We start from the raw sequence: 24,615 nt of genomic DNA, 5'->3' as shown, positions 1-24,615 counted from the left end.
ACGAGCGGCTCCATTGAAGAGAGCAGAAGACCCGGACTGCGCAAGCGCGGCTAATTTGGCCATCGGAGGGCGAAAATTAGTCGGCTCCATGGGAACGAGGACGCTAGCAACGGAGCAGGTAAGTATAAAACTTCTGTATGGCTCATAATTAATGCACAATGTACATTACAAAGTGCATTAATATGGCCATACAGAAGTGTATAGACCCACTTGCTGCCGCGGGACAACCCCTTTAACACTTCTATAGGGTTGATAATAAGAGGCTGATATCATAATGTGGTTATTATACAGTAAATACTATAGTACTAATAATAAGGGAGTTATTACATAGTGGCTATTATGGAGCTGCTAGTAAATACTACAGGGGTGATAAGAGGCTGATATTACAGTGCGGTTACTATATAGTAGATACTATAGGGCTGATATTATAGTAAGGTTATTATATAGTAAATATTATAGGGCTGATAATAAGAGGCTGATATCATAATGTGGTTATTATACAGTAAATACTATAGTGATAATAATAAGGGAGTTATTACATAGTGGATATTATGGAGCTGCTAGTAAATACTACAGGGGTGATAAGAGGCTGATATTACAGTGCGGTTACTATATAGTAGATACTATAGGGCTGATATTATAGTAAGGTTATTATATAGTAAATACTATAGTGCTATTAGTAAGGGAGTTATTACATAGTGGATATTATGGAGCTGCTAGTAAATAGATAAGAGGCTGCTTATAGATAAGAGGCTGATACTACAGTGCGGTTACTATATAGTAGATACTATAGGGCTGATATTATAGTGTAGTTATTATATAGTAGATACTATAGGGCTGATATTATAGTGTAGTTATTATATAGTAGATACTATAGGGCTGATATTATAGTGTAGTTATTATATAGTAGATACTATAGGGCTGATATTATAGTGTAGTTATTATATAGTAGATACTATAGGGCTGATATTATAGTGAGGTTATTATATAGTAAATATTACAGGACTGATGATAAGAGGCTGATATTACATGAGGTTATTAGGTACTATAGGGCTAATAATGAGAGGCTGATGTAAGAGTTATTATATAGTAGATATTATAACATGGATAGTCAGAGGTTACCACATAGTACATGTCATAAGGATGATGCTGGGGGTCTAATAATCCTATGAGGCGCAGAACGCGGTCTCTAGTGGCGACGTTACCAGGGAAGTGACGTCATCATCACGTGACGGCATGCCAGCAGACGCTCCCGCCATCTTTACTAAGGCTCCCCGCCTATTTCGGGTCACTGTGGCCTCCTTCCGGGCTCAGGTGACCCGTCAGGGTGTGCTATGAGGACTGTGTGCCGCTGAGAGGCCGCTGCGTCGCCCCTTCTCTCCTACAAGGAGCGCAGCGCCTCTCCCGTTGACCCACATCCAGCATGGCCGCCGGGCTCCCGGCTTCCGGTCACGTGACTCCCCGGCTCCCCTTGTCTCCGCCGCCACTTCCGCTTCCGCTCGGCTGGATTCTCCGGAGCCGCTGAGAGGCCGCACGTGTCCGGACATGGGAGCCTATCTGTCCCAGCCCAACACCAGCAAGAGCTCCGGCGGGGGCGGCAACGGGCGCCTGCACTACGGCTACTCGGCCATGCAGGGCTGGAGGGTGTCCATGGAGGTGAGGGGGGCTGTACTGGAGGGTGGCCATGGAGGTGAGGGGGGCTGTACCGGAGGGTGTCCATGGAGGTGAGGGGGGCTGTACCGGAGGGTGTCCATGGAGGTGAGGGGGGGCTGTACCGGAGGGTGTCCATGGAGGTGAGGGGGGCTGTACCGGAGGGTGGCCATGGAGGTGAGGGGGGCTGTACCGGAGGGTGGCCATGGAGGTGAGGGGGGGCTGTACCGGAGGGTGGCCATGGAGGTGAGGGGGGGCTGTGCCGGAGGGTGGCCATGGAGGTGAGGGGGGGCTGTGCCGGAGGGTGGCCATGGAGGTGAGGGGGGGGGCTGTGCCGGAGGGTGGCCATGGAGGTGAGGGGGGGCTGTGCCGGAGGGTGGCCATGGAGGTGAGGGGGGGCTGTGCCGGAGGGTGGCCATGGAGGTGAGGGGGGCTGTGCCGGAGGGTGGCCATGGAGGTGAGGGGGGCTGTGCCGGAGGGTGGCCATGGAGGTGAGGGGGGCTGTGCTGGAGGGTGGCCATGGAGGTGAGGGGGGCTGTGCTGGAGGGTGGCCATGGAGGTGAGGGGGGCTGTGCTGGAGGGTGGCCATGGAGGTGAGGGGGGCTGTGCTGGAGGGTGGCCATGGAGGTGAGGGGGGGCTGTACTGGAGGGTGGCCATGGAGGTGAGGGAGGGCTGTACTGGAGGGTGGCCATGGAGGTGAGGGGGGGCTGTACTGGAGGGTGGCCATGGAGGTGAGGGGGGGCTGTACTGGAGGGTGGCCATGGAGGTGAGGGGGGGCTGTACTGGAGGGTGGCCATGGAGGTGAGGGGGGGCTGTACTGGAGGGTGGCCATGGAGGTGAGGGGGGGCTGTACTGGAGGGTGGCCATGGAGGTGAGGGGGGGCTGTACTGGAGGGTGGCCATGGAGGTGAGGGGGGGGCTGTACTGGAGGGTGGCCATGGAGGTGAGGGGGGGGCTGTACTGGAGGGTGGCCATGGAGGTGAGGGGGGGCTGTACTGGAGGGTGGCCATGGAGGTGAGGGGGGGCTGTACTGGAGGGTGGCCATGGAGGTGAGGGGGGGCTGTACTGGAGGGTGGCCATGGAGGTGAGGGGGGGCTGTACTGGAGGGTGGCCATGGAGGTGAGGGGGGGCTGTACTGGAGGGTGGCCATGGAGGTGAGGGGGGGCTGTACTGGAGGGTGGCCATGGAGGTGAGGGGGGGCTGTACTGGAGGGTGGCCATGGAGGTGAGGGGGGGCTGTACTGGAGGGTGGCCATGGAGGTGAGGGGGGGCTGTACTGGAGGGTGGCCATGGAGGTGAGGGGGGGCTGTACTGGAGGGTGGCCATGGAGGTGAGGGGGGGCTGTACTGGAGGGTGGCCATGGAGGTGAGGGGGGGCTGTACTGGAGGGTGGCCATGGAGGTGAGGGGGGGCTGTACTGGAGGGTGGCCATGGAGGTGAGGGGGGGCTGTACTGGAGGGTGGCCATGGAGGTGAGGGGGGGGGCTGTACTGGAGGGTGGCCATGGAGGTGAGGGGGGGGCTGTACTGGAGGGTGGCCATGGAGGTGAGGGGGGGGCTGTACTGGAGGGTGGCCATGGAGGTGAGGGGGGGCTGTACTGGAGGGTGGCCATGGAGGTGAGGGGGGGCTGTACTGGAGGGTGGCCATGGAGGTGAGGGGGGGCTGTACTGGAGGGTGGCCATGGAGGTGAGGGGGGGGCTGTACTGGAGGGTGGCCATGGAGGCGAGGGGGGCTATGGAGGCGAGGGGGGCTGTACTGGAGGGTGGCCATGGAGGCGAGGGGGGCTATGGAGGCGAGGGGGGCTATGGAGGCGAGGGGGGCTGTACTGGAGGGTGGCCATGGAGGCGAGGGGGGCTGTACTGGAGGGTGGCCATGGAGGCGAGGGGGGCTATGGAGGCGAGGGGGGCTGTACTGGAGGGTGGCCATGGAGGCGAGGGGGGCTATGGAGGCGAGGGGGGCTGTACTGGAGGGTGGCCATGGAGGCGAGGGGGGCTATGGAGGCGAGGGGGGCTATGGAGGCGAGGGGGGCTGTACTGGAGGGTGGCCATGGAGGTGAGGGGGGCTGTACTGGAGGGTGGCCATGGAGGCGAGGGGGGCTGTACTGGAGGGTGGCCATGGAGGCGAGGGGGGCTGTACTGGAGGGTGGCCATGGAGGCGAGGGGGGCTGTACTGGAGGGTGGCCATGGAGGCGAGGGGGGCTGTACTGGAGGGTGGCCATGGAGGCGAGGGGGGCTGTACTGGAGGGTGGCCATGGAGGCGAGGGGGGCTGTACTGGAGGGTGGCCATGGAGGCGAGGGGGGCTGTACTGGAGGGTCGCCCTCCCTGGCAGACTGTGTGACTGGATACGGGGCGCGCTGCAGGGTGTCCAGGGGGGCCGTGAGCGAATACCCACAGGAGCGCGGAAACATGGCGGCCGCCGACAAACGTGCGGATTACTGCGTGTACGCGGGCCAAGTGTGAATACCCACAGGGGCGCAGAAACATGGCGGCTGCCGACAAACGTGCGAATTACTGGGTGTCCAGGGGGGCCGTGCGCGAATACCCACAGGGGCGCAGAAACATGGCGGCCGCCGACAAACGTGCAAATTACTGGGTGTCCAGGGGGCCGTGCGCGATTACACACAGGAGAGGGGAAACATGGCGGCCGCTGACAAACGTGCGGATTACTGCGTGTACGCGGGCCAAGTGTGAATACCCACAGGGGCGCAGAAACGTGGCGGCTGCCGACAAACGTGCGAATTACTGGGTGTTCAGGGGGCCGTGCGCGAATACCCACAGGGGCGCAGAAACATGGCGGCTGATGACAAACGTGCGGATTACTGGGTGTCCAGGGGGGCCGTGCGCGAATACCCACAGGGGCGCAGAAACATGGCGGCTGATGACAAACGTGCGAATTACTGGGTGTCCAGGAGGGCCGTGCGCGAATACCCACAGGGGCGCAGAAACATGGCGGCTGATGACAAACGTGCGAATTACTGGGTGTCCAGGAGGGCCGTGCGCGAATACCCACAGGGGCGCAGAAACATGGCGGCTGATGACAAACGTGCGGATTACTTGGTGTCCAGGGGGCCGTGCGCGAATACCCACAGGGGCGCAGAAACATGGCGGCTGATGACAAACGTGTGGATTACTGGGTGTCCAGGGGGGCCGTGCGCGAATACCCAGAGGAGCGCGGAAACATGGTGGCCGCCGACAAACGTGCGGATTACTGGGTGTCCAGGGGGGCCGTGCGCGAATACCCACAGGAGAGGGGAAACATGGCGGCCGCTGACAAACGTGCGGATTACTGGGTGTCCAGGGGGCCGGCTGCGAATACGCACAGGAGAGGGGAAACATGGCGGCCGCTGACAAACGTATCGGTCCGCTGTTCCGTCCGCGGGGCAGTCCCACGCGGTTGTCGGGGCGCGTCTTTCCAAAAGTTACAAATGGACTTCTGTCGTCCCGCCCGGTATCGGCACGCGGGGCGTGTTGGTGCGGTCAGCTGTTCCCAGGTGAGCGCCGCGGCTGGTCAGTGACATCACAGACCGCTCTGCGACGGGTGGGTTACAGATCGTGCCCGCCTCGCTGCGGTTTACAAGTTTCACGTTAAATGTGTGACTTTTTTTTTTTCACATGTGTGAAAACTACGTGCGCAGCGGTGGCCCCGCCCACAAACCGCGTGACATTGGTGCAAGCTCATCGTCCGACGCAATTGTTTTCGGCTCCGCAGGAAACGGGCGGTCCTTGAACGGTCGCCGCCCAGAACAGGGGAAGCTGTGATCTTCCTACGACAGAGCGCCGGTCCGAGTCGAATCGCCGCGCATCAACGGATTCAACGCCTTCTGTGTCATCCGTCAGTCAGAATGTGCGCGTGTAAACGACCGGTCCGCGGCGGCCGCGTGCGTATGAGGGACTAGAGAACCAGTTTGTGTGGCGCCCCCCCATGGGCAGTGGAGGTGTGTTTGGTTTTCCACGGAGCGCTGATGGTCAGTGATTCGCGGCGGCGTCGCTCGGGGTTATTCGCGGTCTCGTACGAGCGGCTGGGGTTTTACACCACACGGCTTTCGATGGACCGGCGACTACTTCTAGGTTAGCTGGAACGAGCGGCGCCGACTATCGCTGCTCACGCGGGCGTCCTCACGCGGAATGGGGGTTGTTTGCATTTGCTGAACTGAACGGTTCTCCAGGCAGCACTCCTACCCCGGCCCGCCAGTCAGGGGGCGCCCGGCCCACCAGTCAGGGGGCGCCCGGCCCGCCAGTCAGGGGGCGCCCGGCCCGCCAGTCAGGGGGCGCCCGGCCCCGCAGCCAGGGGGCGCCGCAGTCAGGCAGGCGGATCTCTGCCCCGTAGTACACACAGACGGACCCACTGATTGGCATCGGGGCATTCAGCCAGGCATGGAGATAATGCCAGAGCATCCCGGACTGACAGCGCTCATGTAAGTGGGCATTGCGTCCGTGCGCCCGCTACGTGGATTCGCTGCCTGGCTTCATGTGAAGAACACATTGAGTTGGCGCAGTGAATCGGCGCTGTGGATTTCACTGCTGCGCGGCACCTCTTGTAGTGCCGGGGGCGGGGCCACAACATCCAGTAGGGTCAGTTTCCAGTAAGCGGTCAGTGTGGCAGCCGTTATCTGGTTGCTGGGGGTCTCCTCGCTCCGGCGGGGGGCAGTCAGTCCCCGCAGTAATCTCATGTTCTCTCTTCCAGGACGCCCATAACTGCATCCCCGGGCTGGACGGCGAGACGGACATGTTCTCCGTGTACGACGGTCATGGAGGTGAGTGCGGGGGAGGGGCTTCCTGCACGGTTATGGCCCGGAGCGCTCACTTAGTGGCTTACAACTGCGCAGTCTGGCCACTTGTCGCGGTTCCTGATGGGATGTGGGTTAGCGGCGCATGCTCTGCGTGTAGTCATGTTGGCGCCCCCTGATGGATCTTTTTGGTGTTGCAGGTGAAGAAGTGGCTTTATATTGTGCCAAGTACCTGCCGGACATTATAAAGGAGCAGAAGGCGTACAAGGAGGGCAAGCTGCAGAAGGTGAGGGCCGCCTCGTGTACCTGGCGCTGCCGTGTCCTGCACCTGGAGGCGGCGCACGCTGGGGGGGCTCTGTATCTGTGGTTGGCACACTAGGGCTCCGGACGGCCCCGGCCCCTCCAGCGCTGTACAGATACCCTTCTCATCTGTGGGGTCGTAACTCCAGCAGGGATACCCCACAAGTGGCCTCATGGGGGGACGTACCCTCGCCGCAGACTGGATGTCGGGTCATACAGCTTGTACTTTTTATGACGATGGTCACAGCTCACCTCCTCCCCTGCTGATAACTGAGCATGCTCACAACACTCTTGTGGAAGTTGATCAGTGGGCATAGTCCCGCCCCCTTGCCGCTGACGTCCTCCTGTTTCTTCTTCAGGCTCTGGAGGACGCCTTCCTCGCCATTGATGAGAGGCTGACGCAGGAGAGCATCATCAAGGAGCTGTCGCAGATGGCGGGGCGGCCTGTCAGTGACCAGGAGGACAAGAACAAAGTGGCGGACGAGGATGACTGTGAGTAGAGCCGCGCCACAGATGAGGTGATGGGAGGGTTAATGCCCCTGGTGCCTTCCCACTACAGGCTTGTCTTTAACCCCTTCACCCCCAAGTGGTACAGTTACGTCCTGGACATGTGCGGTGTCTGTGGCGCGGGGCGAGGGGGCGGTGAATGCCTGTCAGCCGGCAGTATGATGTAACGCCGTGGTACTGCATTGTAGTGTGGCCCTCACAGGCTCCAGCTAAAAACTGGGAGGAAAACCGGTTACAAAAACCCCTCCCCCGTGTCTCTATCCTGAATGTTTTGGTACATTGGTGTCGGCTCTCTCCAAGTAACGCGCTGGTTACCCGCGCCGAACGCTGCCCGAAAAAACAACCGCAGGGTTTGTGGCCGCGCGTCTCCAGGAAACCATTTAACCCCTTCCCGCTCCGGGACGTACCGGTTTGTCCTGGGAGCCTGGTATTTCCCACAACAGGACGTACCGGTACGTCCTGGGGATAGCGCGAGATCACATAAGATCCCGCAGCGGGAGCCGGCTGTCAGTCACAGCCGGCGTCCCGCTGCAACAGCGGGGGGACATCAGAGATGCGCCCCCCGCTGTTAACCTCTTCCCTGCCGCGATCTAAGTAGATCGCGGCAGGGAAAGAGTTCACAGAGGGATCGCGCTCCCTCTGTCTCCGGCCGGCTCTCGCGATGTCATCGTGAGAGCCCGGCCTGTCACCATAGCAACAGGATGCCAGACACTGGTGTCCTGTATTGCCTGTGCCTATAATCGCTGTACAAGCGATAAGGCATGACAGAGCAGTAGCTCTGCCATGCCTTATACCAGCGATCATCAGGGCAGTGGTTAAAGTCCCTCAGAGGGACTCAAATAGTATTAAAAAAAGAAAAGAAAAGTGTAAAAAAAAATGTAAAAACCCCTTTTTTTATGCTTTTTCTAATATTAGCATAAAAAAAGGGGAAAAAAATTAAAACCCCACATATTGGGTATTGACGCGTCCGTAACGATGTCTACAAAAAGTTGAACACACTTTTCATTTTGTACGACAAAAAGCGTTAAAAAAAAAAGCTAAAAAACAGAGGCAAAATGCTAATTTTTAGCATTTTGTCTCACAAAAAATGCAATAAAAGTGATCAAAAAATCCGTACATTCCCCAAAATGGTACCAATAAAATCTACAGCTCGTCTCACAAAAAATAAGCCCTCATAGAGCTCCGTACATAGAAAAATAAAAAAGTTACAGGACTTTGAATGCAGCTATAGAGGAAAAAAAAGATTTCCAAAAAAAAGGGGGTTTTATTGCAAAAAAGTGTAAAAACCTAAAAATATAACAATTTTGGTATCGTTGTAACCGTACCGACCCGCAGAAAAAATTTAGTGCGTCATTTATGCTGCATGATTAACGCTGTAAAAAAAAAGAAATCTATGGCAGAATTGATGCGTTTTCTCTCCCCGTTATCATAAAAAAAAATTTAAAAATTTTACCATATAGTCTATGTACCCAAAAGTGGCACCGATAAAAACTACAGCTCGCCACGCAAAAAACAAGCCCTCATACGGCCGCGTCCACGGAAAAATAAAGTTATGGCTTTTGAAAAATGGAGATGGAAAAATACCAAAAAATCGCTTGGTCCTCAACGCCAAAATAGGCCGTGTCATTAAGGGGTTAAAGAGGGATCAGAAAGACACCAATGCTGGCTTTATCAAAATCTGTTTTCCTTTTAACCCCTCCCGCTCCAGAGCGTACATTCACATCCTGGAGCGTCGGGGTATATATGAGGAGAGGCGGCGCAGCGACCACTTCATACAGCGCGGGCGTCAGCTGCTTATTACAGCTCACACTTGCGAGCAATAGCTGCGATCTGCTGTGCGGCCGATTGTGGCTATTAACCCTTTAAATGCTGCTGTCAATTCTGACAAGGGCATTTGAATCCCCCGACCGATTCGGGGGTCCCGTACGGGCCCACCACAGTGAGATCAGGGGGAGCCGTGCAGGTGTCATGGCTGCCGGGGGTCTTCTGAAAGTCCCCAGGGCTGCCTCAGCAGACTGCCTATCAAGCCATCCCCATGGGGTGACTGTATAGACTGCCTGTCATACTGCAGGAGCGTTTAAGGCATTGCTGGCTGTGGTCCCCCAGGGGGGCTAAAAAAAGAAAGGGAAAATCAGATCAATAAAGTTTTTACTGATTGTGGGAAAAAAAAGTATGAACAGTTTAAATCCCCCTTTTGCCATATCTATGATAAAAAAAATCTAAATCCTAAAAGAAAACACACATTTGGTTTCGCCGCGTCCGTAAAAGCCCGATCTATCAAAGCTGCGCATTATTTACCCCGCACGGTGAACGCCGTCCGGGAAAACATAAAGAAGCCAGAAATGCGCTTTTTCAGTCACCCCGTCTCCCAGAAAAAATGCAATAAAAAAAAAATCAGCCGTATGTATTCGGAATTAGTACTAACGGAAAGTACAGGACGTCCCGCAGGAAATGAGCCGCGCACAACCACGGCGGCGGGAAATAAAGGGACGGCGCTCAGAAAATACGTTATAAAAATACAGCAAAAAAAGCCTCTCCACGTTTGGTCGGGCAGTAATCGTGCTGCGGGATACAGCCAGGTCAGGTATGTCGCCCCGACAGATGGAGGAAGGTCCGGCAAAGAGCAGCGAGCCTCACACAGCGGTGGGGGCATAAAGGAGGTACAATGTGTTTAAAGGGGGTTAAAAGAAGAACCAGCAAAACTGTAAATGTGACCTCGTAATCGTACCGATGCGCAGAACACTTATGTCACTTCTGCCGCAATGTGACCGCACCCCCTCCCTCCATAAAGATGGCAGAACTTGTGACTGGAGGATTGGGCTGCACTAGGCTTCAGTTACCATGGAGACGCATAGTTCTGTACAGGGGCTGCAGACACGTAACAGGCTTCACTCCTAATATGAGAGGGTTGTGACGCCCTTTGACCTGGGGGGGGGGGGGAGGTGATTCTTCTGACGTTCTCTGCCATCCTGTATTTCAGTGGACAACGAGGAGGCCGTGCTGCTACACGAGGAGGCCACCATGACCATCGAGGAGCTGCTCACACGTTACGGCCAGAACTGCGGGAAGGGGGCTCGGAATAAGCCCTGTACACACAACACAGATAAGACCGAGGACAAGGCCGCAAGCGTTAACGGGGAACTGGAGCCCGATGTCCAGTGCAAGAACGGCAAGAAAGACACCTCCACCATCTCCTCATCGGATGAAGGGGGCAGCAGCTCAGGAAGCTCCTCCCACTGCAAGGTGTCCAGCGAGGCGGTGTCGTCCTCCACCGGGGAGGCAGGACCGTCCTGCTCCTCCTGCCCCATGCAGCCTCCAGCCACAGACAAGTCCAAGTTTTTTGAGGACAGCGATGAGTCCGAGGCTGAAGATGAGGAAGAGGACGACAGCGAGGTGAAGCTGGGAGGACTGGGGATGCAGAGTGGGAGGGGAGCACTGGTGGCGATGTGCCCGGGTGCCTTCTGGGTGTTTGGCAGGATGTGGCCCACATTGGTCCCTACACAATTTTCTGTGTGGCAAGTTGACCACACGCCTGAGACCGGTCTCCATTGCGGCCATCAGACGGCACTCCAGGTCTTTAGGGGTACAGACTGGTGATGGGAGTGAGTCGGCTGACCACCGGGGACGTGAGGCTTGCTGCAGGCATGAATGTGTTGGCTCCGGCCCGACACATAGAGATGAGACCGGTCTCCATTGCGGCCATCAGATGGCACTCCAGGTCTTTAGGGGTTCAGACTGGTGATGGGAGTGAGTCGGCTGACCACCGGGGACGTGTGGCTTGCTGCAGGCATGAAGGTGTTGGCTGCGGCCCGACATATAGAGATGGGACCGGTCTACATTGCGGCCATCAGATGGCCCTCTAGGTCTTTAGGGGTTCAGACTGGTGATGGGAGTGAGTCGGCTGACCACCGGGGACGTGTGGCTTGCTGCAGGCATGAAGGTGTTGGCTGCGGCCCGACATATAGAGATGGGACCGGTCTACATTGCGGCCATCAGATGGCACTCCAGGTCTTTAGGGGTACAGACTGGTGATGGGAGTGAGTCGGCTGACCCCAGGGATGTGAGGCTTACTGCAGGCATGAATGCGTTGGCTGCGGCCCGACATATAGAGATGAGACCGGTCTCCATTGCGGCCATCAGATGGCCCTCTAGGTCTTTAGGGGTACAGACTGGTGATGGGAGTGGGTCGGCTGACCCCAGGGATGTGAGGCTTACTGCAGGCATGAAGGTGTTGGCTCCGGCCCGACATATAGAGATGAGACCGGTCTACATTGCGGCCATCAGATGGCCCTCTAGGTCTTTAGGGGTTCAGACTGGTGATGGGAGTGAGTCGGCTGACCCCAGGGATGTGAGGCTTGCTGCAGGCATGAAGGTGTTGGCTCCGGCCCGCCAGACATAAGGGTAGACGCGTTTCGCAGTGCTTGGTTTTGGATTTCATGCTTGCGTTCCTAGCTCGTCTCTGGGCCATCCTGTGGGGAGTCGGCCATGATTACAAAGTGCGACCCCCGGGGCTCTGATGTTACCTGACTCATTAACTTAACTTGTCCCTCAGGAGTGTAGCGAGGAGGAGGAGGAGTACAGCAGCGAGGAGGTGGAGAATGAGGAAGAGGACGACAGCGAGGAGGCGGAGGAAGAGGATGATGAGGAGGAGATGCTGCCGGGCATGGACGGGAAGGAGGAGGTCGGTTCCCTCTGGGGTTTATCATACTCCACGTGCGCTGCACTCCTTACGGTTGTATATATGGTGCACATTCATACAGCGGGTTTTGTTTAACTGCGAATTCCTCCTCCAATTTGCGCCATATTGCTCTTAACGAGCGGCTGTGCTGTAATCTACATGGTGCAGATCTTTGGATTCTCCGTATCAAAAGGGTGAAGTGCCTGAGAATTCAAGTGGCGGCTCGGATGTAGCGGCGGGATCACAATACAGATCTGCCCTTACTGCAGGCTGACTCTGGTCACATGGCACAATCTGCATTGGCTTACCAGCGAATCCCTGCCACGGTTTTGCCCTTCTGTATGCCACGTGTCTGCATCCGGTTTAACCCTTTTCAGTAGGAAATTCTTAGTGTGGTCCTGAAAGGGTTAAAGCGACTGCTGGATGTCTCCGGACTCCCGAAGGGTAGACCTTCAGCAGAACAGGGACGATATAACTCACCCCCTCTGTCTCCCCAGCCCGGATCTGACAGCGGCACCACGGCCGTTGTGGCACTCATCAGGGGCAAGCAGCTGATTGTGGCGAATGCTGGCGACTCGCGATGTGTGGTGTCGGAGGGCGGAAAAGCCGTGGACATGTCCTACGACCACAAACCGGAGGATGAGCTGGAGCTGGCACGGATTAAGAATGCAGGCGGGAAGGTCACCATGGACGGCAGAGTAAACGGAGGCCTGAACCTGTCCCGGGCAATCGGTAGGCGCCGCGTGCAGCTGGCTAGCTGGTAGGCGCCGCGTGGCTCCTGCCCTGACACCCGCTATATAACAGATTCTTCTGTTACAGGCGATCACTTCTATAAGAGGAATCGGAACCTTCCGCCCGAGGAGCAGATGATCTCGGCTCTGCCTGACATCAAGGTGCTGACCCTGAATGAGGAGCATGAGTTCATGGTCATCGCTTGCGACGGGATCTGGTGGGTGTACAGACTCCAGCGGGACAGGAGCGGTCAATGTCGGCTCAGACTAACGTTTCGTCTTCGTTTCAGGAACGTCATGAGCAGCCAGGAAGTTGTGGACTTCGTCCAAGAGAGGATCGGTCAGCAGGATCGGAGTGGGGAGCAAGTGAGGCTCTCGTCTGTAGTGGAGGAGGTGAGGGGGGACCTGAGACTCGACAGTAGGGTTGTCTGGGACATCGCTAATCGATAGATGATGGGCGGGGGTCCACCACTTGGGATCCCTAGGCCGGCGTTGGTGTGGACAGCACTGGACAGTGCAGTGGCCTGGGTTGGTGTTGCGTTGAATTTAATGGTAGCTATGCCTGCAGTACCAACCCTGGCCACTGCAGCACCGACAGCGCTGAAAACTTCCAGCAATGACAGCGGCTCATCAATTGGCTGATTGGTTAGGGCCAGCGCAGCGGAGCTCTGCAAATCATCTATTGATGACCTACCCACAGGATCCCTCAGCAATAGTAAACGTCTGGAGAATGTCTTCAATTTGTTTTGATACTTTAGTGAATTCTGATCCTGTTTGTTATCAGAATTGTGAAATTAACATTAGCTCTGCCCCTTTGTAGGCGGCCGGCGAGCGGGATAGTGCGCTGCATGCTTAGGGGCTGGACAGTAAGGCAGAAATCAAGCTGAGCAGCCTGCCAATGCCGTATACTGCACCGTCCCCAGCAGTGTAGAGCGCCGCAGAGAAGGGGGTGATGGTAGGTGGGGGGCTGTGATGACTGGGGGTACTAGAGCCTCGTCCTCTGTAATGCATAGCAATATGGAGCTTTCTAGCACTGAGACCTAGCCTCGGTAGGGGTCATCAGTAGCCAATGGGTGGGAGTTTGCTGCCTGGGACCCCTGCTGATCATCTGAGTACTGCATGCCATGTGTGGCGCCGGATATAGCAGCCCAACCCTATGCACCTGAATGAGACAAAGCTGCACTCGGGCTATGTGGTGAAAGAATGTGACATCAGTGGCCTGAGAAGGGGCGGCCATACCCACCTGAGCGCTGCGGACTCTTCCAACAGCTGGTACTGGGTGGTTGACCCCTCCTGACTGCTTGTTCTCAGCACAAGTCATCAATATCTAATCTGTATCCTGGAAGACCCCTTTAACCACACACACACCCCTTAACTTTGGATGAAGAGCTCGTCTATCTCCAGTTCTATCGGGGTGACCAACATGCTTTCACTGTCCTTTTCATGGCTAAAATTCTTCACCAATAGCACATCAGTAGCTCTAGCAGAACTGGCGCTGCACCCGTTTGAAGTGGGGTTGGGAATAATGAATATACAGGTCTCAATTGTCAGGGTGTGTACAGAGCAGAGGAGATCTGCGATTCTCCCCTCATCAGTTAGGAACAATATTTGCTCTCTGATTGTCACATGTTGGGTTTTCCCCAGAAAAGGAGTGAAATGATGACTTTTTTTTTTTTTTTTTTTAGTTACACGAGGCTTGAAATAATTAAAGAATAAAAAAACGACACGATTAGTATCGCTACATCCGTAACAACCGATGCTATAAAATATTACATTGTCAAGCGCGGTAAATAGTGTAAAATGGGCCGTTTTCTGTTCATATCGCTTCCTCAAACAGGGAAAAAAAACTTAAAATTCAGGGCCCGTGGGGAGCCTTCGTCTCAGCTCCTGTCCATGGGGGAGGGTGGAGGATGCTGATGGAGCTGCTGCTTGGCTGCCTCTCCTCCTCCACATCTCTGCTTGCTGGCCGGTGGGTCCAGCTTGTATTGTGTGATGTCGGGCCGTCCTGCTTTCTGGGGGTCTTACCTCATTCATCCAAGCGTATTCTGCAGTCTGGTGGGCTGTAACGGAGAAACCAGTACTGGAGCTTATATATTCTCTAACTTACGTCGTCTGTTTCAAGGGTGTCACTCTGTCACCGAGGGCCACGGGAAAAAGGTAGGATTATACCTACCCGATAATCAGGTTTCCAGGAGTCTCCACGACAGCACCACCTGAGATCGCCTCCTCCTGATAGGACAGGAACACACCGAGAGGTTAAAGTTCCCCCCCCGTCCTCCCCTCCTCAGTGTATTATAATGAAACTGCCGGGGTAGGAGCCAACCTAAATTTTTTTCCTATCTGGTAGATTTTTTATTTGATTATTTTTTATTTATTTAATTATTTTTATATACATATATACATTATTCTTTCTTGGGGAGGGAATGTACGGGTGCTGTCGTGGAGACTCCTGGAAACCTGATTATCGGGTAGGTATAATCCTACCTTTCCCAGGGAGTCTCCACGACAGCACCACCTGAGACGTATCAACTAAAGTAATTCTAGGGTGGGATTGCCGCTGAGAGGACCTTACGACCGAAGGACATGTCCTCATCTAGCTGCACCTTTACCCTGTAATGTTTGACGAAAGTATGGGGCTTTTTCCATACTGCTGCCTTACATATTTGCTCTACTGATGCCGAGCCATGCTCGGCCCATGAGGTCGCTACTGCCCTTGTGGAATGGGCTTTAAGAGCCGAGGGGGCCTCCTTCCCCAAAGCCTTATATGACTCGCTAATGGCCAGGCGAATCCACCTGGCTATAGAGCTTTTGGCTGCTTTCTTTCCCTTATTAGGGCCTGAATATTGGACGAACAGGTTGTCGTCCTGCCTCCATGGGCCTGTGGCCTCGATGTACGTCAAGACTGCCCTTCTGACGTCCAAACAGCTTAGGGTTCGCTCGCTCTCGTCTTTTGGGTGATTATAGAACGAGGGTATTATGTCATGGGCCCTATGGAATGGGGATACCACCTTAGGCAAAAAGGTCGGGTCTGTTTTAAAGACTAACTTGGTATCTGTAATCTTGAGGAGCGGGTGGCGTATGGATAGGGCCTGTAGCTCGCTGACCCGTCTGGCTGAGGAAATTGCCACTAGGAAGATAGTTTTTACTGTGAGCATTTTTAATGAGAGCCCCTCAATTGGTTCGAAGGGTTCCCCTGTCATGGCCCTCAAGACTAAATTAAGGTTCCAGTCTGGGCATATATTGGTGGACCTGGGTCGTAGCCTATCTGCCGCTGCCAGGAATCTATTGATCCACCTGTCCCTGGATAACTTAGTGTCAAATAGGGCGCTAAGGGCTGCCGTTTGGACTCTTAGGGTGCTTGGGGCAAGGCCCATATCCAGGCCGTCCTGTAGAAAGTCCAGGATCAAAGGGACGTCCGTACTGCTGCTTGAGGAGCCTCTCTCGTCTCCAAGATGTAAACCTCCTCCAGATTCTCTGGTATATGCGGTTGGTAGTCTCTTTCCTGCTTGCCATTAGCATTCTGACTACCTTGTTTGAGAATCCCCTGCCCCTCAGTATGGATTCTTCAGTAACCAAGCTGTTAGATGAAGTCTGCTTACGTCGGGGTAGTTCAGGGGTCCCTGCGTTAGGAGATTCTCTTGAGCCGGAAGGGTAACTGGCTCCTGGATGCTCAGGTTTCTTAGGAGGCTGAACCAGCTCCTTCTTGGCCAAAAGGGAGCCACCAGGATCAGGGTGCACGGTTGTGACCTGAAGTGCTGTAGTACCCTTGGGATTAGTGGGATCGGGGGAAATGCGTACGCCAGTTCTCCTCCCCAGTCCTGGCTCAGGGCGTCCACCGCTGTCGGTCGGTCTTCCCGTCTGAGGGAGGAGAAGTTCTTCACCTTGGCATTTTGTTTTGACGCGAATAGGTCTAGTTGCGGGAGACCCCATTTGTCCGTCACAATCCGGAATGCCTCCTGGGATAAGGACCATTCCCCTGGGTCTAAGCGCCCCCGGCTGAGGAAGTCTGCTCTTTGATTCAGAGATCCCTTTAAGTGTACCGCTGACAGTGAGATGATGCGGCCCTCCGCCCAGCGAAATATCCTTTGCGCGATACTTTGCAGAGCTGGTGACCTCGTGTCCCCCCTGGTGTCGGATATGGGCCACTGCCGTGGTGTTGTCCGACAGTACTCGTATATGTTGGTTTCTTACCGTCTCCCCCAGGTGCTGCAGGGCCTTCCAGATTGCTTGTAGCTCCCTGTAGTTTGAGGATTGATGCTTCGTCTGCGGTGGCCATGGGCCCTGTAGGAGCTGGTCTCCGACGTGCGCCCCCCACCCCCAGGAGCTTGCATCTGTCGTGATCTGTACTGCTGGGTGCAATATCCAGTGGACTCCTTTTCTTAGATTTCCTGGGGACGTCCACCAGCGTAAGGATACCTTTACCGAGTTCCTGACCTGTATTCTGTTTTCTAACGAAGCCTGCCTGCCGTCCCATGCTGCGAGGACTGCTGCTTGCAGGGGTCTGGTATGTGCCTGTGCCCATGCTACCCCCGGGATGCATGATGTTAGACTTCCCAGGAGGGACATAGCCTCCCGGATTGTGCATGACCGTCTCTGCATAAAGGATTCTACCATGTGCCGAATTTTCTGCCCCTTTGCCTCGGGGAGGAAGGAGCATTGGGCCTCTGAGTCGAGTGTTATGCCCAAAAACACCTTGTCCGTGCTGGGGTTTAGGCTGGACTTCTCCCAATTTATGATCCAACCTAGGAACTGTAACAGGCTGAGCACTGTTGCCAAGTTCTCTACTAGACGTTCCCTGGACTCGGCTATGATTAGTATGTCGTCCAGGTATGGGATTATTAGGATCGACCTCTGCCTTAGGTAGGCTGCAACCTCCGCCATGATCTTCGTGAAGATGCGGGGTGCTGAGGAGATTCCAAAGGGCAGGCATCTGAATTGAAGATGTCTTGTCTTCCTGCCCATTTCCAACGCGAACCTTAGGTACTTCCTTGAGTCCCTGTGGATCGGTACATGCAGATAGGCGTCTTTCAGGTCGATCGAGGCCATGTAGGCCCCCTGGGGATCAACTTTACCGCTGATGTGATGGACTCCATCCTGAATTTTCGATATTTTATGAAAACGTTCAGGGGTTTTAGATTTATTATCAGGCGTGAACCTCCCCCGGGTTTTTTTACTAGAAAGAGTCTGGAGTAATGCCCCCAGGTCTCCTCTTCCTGTGGCACGAGGGACACTGCCTTTAGACGTCTTAGGTCCTGTACCGCCTGCTGAAGCGGGTACAGTTGTTGTACTGGACCTCGCGTGATGATATATTTTCTCCTGGGGGGGGATACTAACTCGATTCTGTATCCCTGCTGCAGGATCTCCGGGATCCACCGGCTCCTGCAAATCGAGGCCCACCGATCCGCAAAGCCCTGCAGCCTCGCCCCCACTGGGATGGCGTCAGGGCTTCTGCTTGGCTGGGTCCCCCTGGTGCGGGTTGAAGAGGAAGCTTCGCCCTCTGCCTCCCTTGGGGTAACTCCATCGGCCCATCTTGCCTTTGCCTTTATAGGGTTCCGGTTGTTGTGCTGGGGTTCGGAAGAAGGTCCTCCCCTTACGTTGTTTTTCTTCCGGGAATCCCTTCTTATCCGACGCTTTCTCTAGTATTTTATCTAGATCCGGACCAAAGAGGAATTGGCCGTGAAAGGGTAGCGAGCACAGTTTATTCTTGGATGTTAGGTCGCCCGACCATGACTTCAGCCAGAGGACCCTCCTGGCCGAGTTGGTTAGGGCCGTTGCTTTTGCTGAAAGCTTCACTGACTCCGCTGCTGCGTCTGCCAGGAAGTTAGTGGCCATCTTTAGCATAGGGAGGGAATCTATGATCTGCTCCCTCGGTGTTTTGCTCGAGATGTGCAGCTCCAGTTGTTCGAGCCACACACCCAGGGTTCTGGCGACGCACGTGGCTGCCACACCTGGCCTGAGCGTACTGGCCGCTGCCTCCCAGGATCTTCTTAGTAGGCCCTCCGCCTTGCGATCCATTGGGTCTCTAAGCTGTGTGGCGTCTTCGAAGGGCAATGTTGTCCTCCTAGCCACCTTAGCCACTGGGACGTCCACTTTGGGTATTTCCTCCCAATTCGCACATACCCCCTCCTCAAACGGGTAGCGCCTCTTCACCCCCTTAGACGAGAAGGATCCCGTGTCGGGCTTCTCCCACTCCTTAAGTATTAATTTTGTTACGTTGCTATGGACCGGGAAGGTATGTTTCTTCCTCTCTCCTAAACCCCCAAAGACCTCGTCCTGCATTGAATTGGGTTCCTCCATTTTCAGTGTAGCTCTAACGGATTTAATCAGCTCCGTTAAATCTTCTCTATGGAAGAGGTACTTTTTGTATTCCTCTTCCTCTGAGGACTCCTCAAGCATCAGCTCTTCCGGTTCAGATCCCGAACTCTCCTCAGAGTCTGAGAGCTCCTGCGGGGTATGCGCCTTTCTTCGGCGCTTTGTCCCCGATGCCCCTCTGGGTGGAGTTTTAGGGGTCGACAGCGCTGACCGCACTTCCTCTTGGACGAGTTTTCTGACGTCCTCGAGGAATCCCGCCGATTCCTCCTTGACCAACTTGGCTATGCATGCTTTGCATAATGGCCTGGCATGCGAAGCCGATAGTCTTGCGCCGCATTCTGCGCACTTTTTAGCTTTGGCTCTGGGAGGGGCATCTCTTCTATCCCCCTGGCAGACAACAAAATTTGCGTGTAAGGATGCAACATTCACCAATAACGTACACGAATATGCATGCCTTGTTTGCCCCACTGGCTACTTACGGTTGCCGCCGCGGTGGAACATTCCGCGACCTCCGATGCTGGAGCACTCATTGCTTTATTACTGGTGCTGCAGACACTCTTGGGGCGTTTAAGCCAATACTCACTGAGTGGCTTCCTTGCTCGGCGCCATCTTCTCTCAGGTCAGGTTCCTTTTGAATCCTTTCTTTCTTTTTTTTCTTTTTTTTTTTTTTTTTTTTTTTTGAATTTTGGCGCCTTTAAATTTTAGCCCCGCCCCCTCCGAGCGCCGGCCGTGCTGCGCGATGACGTCATCATGCTTGCCGCGGCGCCCCGCCCCCTCCCCTGCTCGTTAAGGGGAAGCCGGAGGCGCCGCGCACGTTCCTAAGCCGGCGCGTGGGAGAGCTGGAGCCCCGCATTGCACCCCCCATGGGCCGCTGCAGGAGGAACCTGGCCCGGGGGGACCACCCCATGTGGCGTCCCGGGAGTCGCTCTGCAAGAAGGGAGGACAGGTTGGACCACTGCCCTCCGATCTGCCGGTATGCTTCTTTCCGGGCTGGCGTCTCCACCAGCCCCTCTCGGTGACCCTGCCTCCTGGCAGGACAGGAAAACACTGAGGAGGGGAGGATGGGGGGGACTTTAACCTCTCGGTGTGTTCCTGTCCTATCAGGAGGAGGCAATCTCTCAGGTGGTGCTGTCATGGAGACTCCCTGGGAAATTAGGTTCTTTTATTTTTTGACTTTTCTTTTCGTACTTTTTTATGCCCCTGTAGCAACTCTGATCGCTATGATGTATTGCAGTACGTCTTTACTGCAATGCATTATCACTTACAACAGCGACTACAAGCCACAGCCGACCTGGACGCCATTGACTGGCATCCACTTGTCATGGCAACCCGTTGGCCTTCCACGATTACATAGAGGAGGGCCGATGACGTCAGAGGGAGCACACTCCCTCTGCGAACCCTTTGCATGCTGTGATCTATATTGATGTAAGGGCTTAACAGCGGCGATCAGAACTCTCAGATTCCTGGCTGCTGCAGCAGGGAGCTGACTGTTAGTCACAGCCGACTCTCATTGCAGATGGCATGGGCTCACTTCTGAGGGTCTAAGCTTACATCTTGTTGCAGTAAGTACCCCCAGCCACATCGTCAATGGATGTCCTGTGGCGTTAAGGGATTAAGTTTAAATAGGAGTAGTCCTCAACTGGTGCCTGGATCTCGCTACAGATCTGCGGATGTGAAGGGTGTTCCCGCCTTTAATCCCTTAACGCCACAGGATGTAAGTTTATGTCCTGGCAGGCTGGTAGTTAATGCAGCGGGAGCCGGCCTCCTGCATCCATGACCACCGATCCTCGCTCTTAACACCTTACATGCCACCATCAATGTACATCATGGCATGTAAAGGGTTCACAGAGGGAGCGTCATTGGTCCGTGTGTCATGGCCTGTGATCGCTATTGTGAGCAATAACACATTGCAGTACAGAGGTTCTGCAGTGCATTATCACAGCAATCATAGCTGCTATGGCTGAAGCCCCTGCAGGGACATACAAAGGGGAAGAAAAAGGAGTTAAAAAAACAAAAACTTTCCTGTTTTATATTAAAGAATTTAATATAAAATTCTCCGCCTCCACATAATTACCCTCATATCCTCAGTGACGGGCGATAAATTGTAAAAACGGGGGCCAAAATAAGCAATACAAGTGATCAGAATGGTACCAATAAAATCTATCGCTCGTTCTGCATAACATCCCTCGCGGCCGCGCAGAAGTAAACGGTAATGGACTTTACATGCAGCAATGTAAGAAAATAAAAATGGTTGTGAATGGAAAAACCTTAAAAAATATATAGTTAGCGTTGTGAACGCGCCGACCTGCAGCAAGAATGTATCCTCTCATTGGTGCTGCGCGATCAATGTAACAAACGTGTTCTCTCCCCGCTCTCATAATAACATGAAGAGCTCCTCCGTACTGCATATACACCCAAATGGCCACCATAAGACTCCAGCTCGCCGCGCAAACATCCCTCCTACGGCCGTGGCCAGGGGAGACAGAAGACTAGGGCTTTTGAAAAGTGACAATGAAAACTCCCCAAAATGAATGCCAAAATAAGTAGTCTCTAAGGGGTTAAGGAGCTATGGAAGGTTTGAGTTTCCTCTCCGGGGGGAGGCGGTCGCTCACACTGGTGCCAGAGTGGTAATTAGGCTGAAGCCCTTCATGAAGCAAGTAAGAGCACCTCCGGTGGTGACTGCTGGTCCTGCATCCTCCTCTCCAGTTTGGTAAAGGACAGAATGCTGCCTGGTCTACAGCTGAAGACTTCTAATAAGCCTTCAAGGTTCTTGCCTGTAATTCATAAGTGTCTGCTGTTATCCATGATCCAAGCATCTTGGGAGCTTACTGTAATGTAAACCGGATGATGATGAGGTTTTGAACTTGGCTGTACTGGATGGACTGATGGACTAGTCAGTCATGGAGTTAGCTGGACTTTGTGGAACAGATGGTGGACGACTGGGTCATGTGGAGTTGGCTGTATGGTTTAGGTCGGGTTATAGTTAGTACCTGCATATTCACCTTGAGTGCTTCTCCAATGGCCTCTTTCAGCTCCTTCCAGCAGCTGAAAATGGCCCATGTAGCGCTATATGGGGCCGTCTTCAACTGTGCAACGGAGTTGAAAAACGCCAACAGATCAGAAGTACTCTAAATGTAAAAGTGCAGGTACCATGCAGTTGCTTGAACCGTATAGATGGGTTGATGCTTGGGTCATGGAGGTGGCTATACTGTGTAGGTGGGGTTATGGTTGACTGTTTGGGTCATGAAGTTGGCTCTGTTGTGTAGGTGGGGTTATGGTTGACTGTTTGGGTCATGAAGTTGGCTCTGTTGTGTAGGTGGGGTTATGGTTGACTGTTTGGGTCATGAAGTTGGCTCTGTTGTGTAGGTGGGGTTATGGTTGACTGTTTGGGTCATGAAGTTGGCTCTGTTGTGTAGGTGGGGTTATGGTTGACTGTTGTGTAGGTGGGGTTATGGTTGACTGTTTGGGTCATGAAGTTGGCTCTGTTGTGTAGGTGGGGTTATGGTTGACTGTTTGGGTCATGAAGTTGGCTCTGTTGTGTAGGTGGGGTTATGGTTGACTGTTTGGGTCATGGAGGTGGCTCTGTTGTGTAGGTGGGGTTATGGTTGACTGTTTGGGTCATGAAGTTGGCTCTGTTGTGTAGGTGGGGTTATGGTTGACTGTTTGGGTCATGAAGTTGGCTCTGTTGTGTAGGTGGGGTTATGGTTGACTGTTTGGGTCATGAAGTTGGCTCTGTTGTGTAGGTGGGGTTATGGTTGACTGTTTGGGTCATGAAGTTGGCTCTGTTGTGTAGGTGGGGTTATGGTTGACTGTTTGGGTCATGAAGTTGGCTCTGTTGTGTAGGCGGGGTTATGGTTGACTGTTTGGGTCATGAAGTTGGCTCTGTTGTGTAGGCGGGGTTATGGTTGACTGTTTGGGTCATGAAGTTGGCTCTGTTGTGTAGGCGGGGTTATGGTTGACTGTTTGGGTCATGAAGTTGCTTGTACTGTATAGATGGGTTGATGGTTGGGTCATGGAGGTGGTTATACTGTATAGATGGGTTGATGGTTGGGTCATGGAGGTGGTTATACTGTATAGATGGGTTGATGGTTGGGTCATGGAGGTGGTTATACTGTATAGATGGGTTGATGCTTGGGTCATGGAGGTGGTTATACTGTGTAGGTGGGATGATGGTTGAGGACGGGGCCCATCATGCACTTGTACTGTATGTTTAGGGTGAAGTCTGGACCATAGATCTGTAGGTTATTTGTTCTTCGATGATGTGCCATATACAAATGAAGGATTCCTTTGTTACCTGCTGCTGTTGGTAGAATGTCTTGGTTCTGTAGATCCTGAGGTTCTCGCTCTGGTTCTCGTTCACAGCTCTTGGACCAGTGCTTGGCTCCCGACACCTCTGGCGATGGGACTGGATGTGACAACATGACTTGCATCATCGTCCGCTTCCAACCAGCTGCTCACAGTAACACTGAGGCCAACAAGCGGAAACTGGATGTAGAGGAGGCAACGATGGAGAACTGCAGCGACAGCAGCGACAGCAGCAAGAAGGCAAAGACGGATTAGTGGCGGACCCACTACTGCCCACATTGAACTTTGACCTAGCGGTCTTCAGACTTTTACGAGTATTGTCATTTTTTTTTTTGTTTCTTTTTTATTGCCGACCTATGTATGAACCTGTTGAGTTGTAGCTGCGGGATGGTGCTCGTGGGGGGAGGAGAGCTCTCACTTTGTGTATAATTTTGTAATCATTCCATGACCCCTTCCCTTTGGTCCCTGGAACCTGTGGAAGAATTTTAACAAGGTTTTTTTTTTTTATAATGAAGCGTGTGGCCTGGCTCACTGTGGTGTGGTGGAGCGCTGGGTGGAGCAGTCACTGGTTTGCACTATCTACTGTCCTCCTGATTTTGGGTGTGAGCTCCTGGGCTGGGACTGTAGTAGATATTAAATAGTTAATGAGACCTGTTGTGTTTACAACCTTTCATAACCTAAAACTTGCAGGGGAGACTCTAAAATCCAACTTCATATGTCTGCTGGATCCAGGAGAGGGGCGGAGACACGGAGATAGATTTTTATATACTCTTCTATAGTGTGACCACTACCTCGCCTAGTCCGTATGAACTTCTGCTCTCCATATAACCATGTCTTCTATGACCGTTGCCTGCCCTAAACTCTCTATACTCCCCTACTGTGCCCTCCACATCCGTCTCCTCCTCTTGTGGCATTATACTCCAGGGCTGCACTCACTTTTTTTTTTTAACATGTTATCGCCATGTGCAAATTAAAAACCACTTCTTTGGGTTATTGAGTCTTCAGGTACTACGGAGTAGGGAGCATGCTGCAGCCTGGCGCTGCCTGCTCTCCGCTGCCCATTGTTTCGTATTATAATGATCAGCCTCAGCGGTGGGGGTATTTCTGATAGGCTTATAAATACGCCAGTGATCAGAGGGCATTAAACTGATGCCTAAAATCGCTCATTATCCTAATTTTTTCTATCCACTCAACCACAAGCCTTAAAGATTGTCAGTGAGAAGAGAAAACCTAACTTTTTGACAGATGGTGACCCATGTACCTTGGGCAGAGGAGATAGAAGAAGAAACTAGGAGAATGAGAGGTTTTGGCCATAAAATGAGTACCATGTAATTAGTGGTGACTTTATAAGCCTCTCACACACCGGCTCACCGCTCAGGTTGATGATGATTGTAATACGATCAATAAG

At 53.8% G+C, this 24,615-nt stretch overlaps 1 protein-coding gene across 2 annotated transcripts; it reads left to right on the top strand.

Annotated features, from left to right (window-relative positions):
* Window positions 1-1,364: 1,364 nt before the first annotated feature.
* On the top strand, window positions 1,365-23,857 carry PPM1G (protein phosphatase, Mg2+/Mn2+ dependent 1G). 2 transcript variants are annotated; one of them, XM_066594335.1, is made up of 10 exons: window positions 1,365-1,656; window positions 6,332-6,401; window positions 6,575-6,660; window positions 7,034-7,166; window positions 10,162-10,574; window positions 11,734-11,862; window positions 12,357-12,591; window positions 12,679-12,808; window positions 12,881-12,983; window positions 23,265-23,857. In XM_066594335.1, exons 1-10 carry the CDS (start codon window positions 1,546-1,548, stop codon window positions 23,460-23,462), a joined length of 1,608 nt encoding a protein of 535 aa, XP_066450432.1. In that variant the 5' UTR covers window positions 1,365-1,545; the 3' UTR covers window positions 23,463-23,857. The 2 variants fall into 2 exon arrangements, with proteins under 2 accessions (XP_066450432.1, XP_066450433.1); XM_066594336.1 differs by lacking the exon at window positions 1,365-1,656 and adding an exon at window positions 1,783-1,793.
* Window positions 23,858-24,615: the final 758 nt, after the last annotated feature.

Source organism: Eleutherodactylus coqui, chromosome 1 (assembly GCF_035609145.1).
Source record: "Eleutherodactylus coqui strain aEleCoq1 chromosome 1, aEleCoq1.hap1, whole genome shotgun sequence".
Lineage (NCBI taxonomy): Eukaryota > Metazoa > Chordata > Amphibia > Anura > Eleutherodactylidae > Eleutherodactylus > Eleutherodactylus coqui.
Note: the sequence above shows the minus strand (reverse complement) of the source record. Positions and strands in the feature narration are given on the sequence as shown.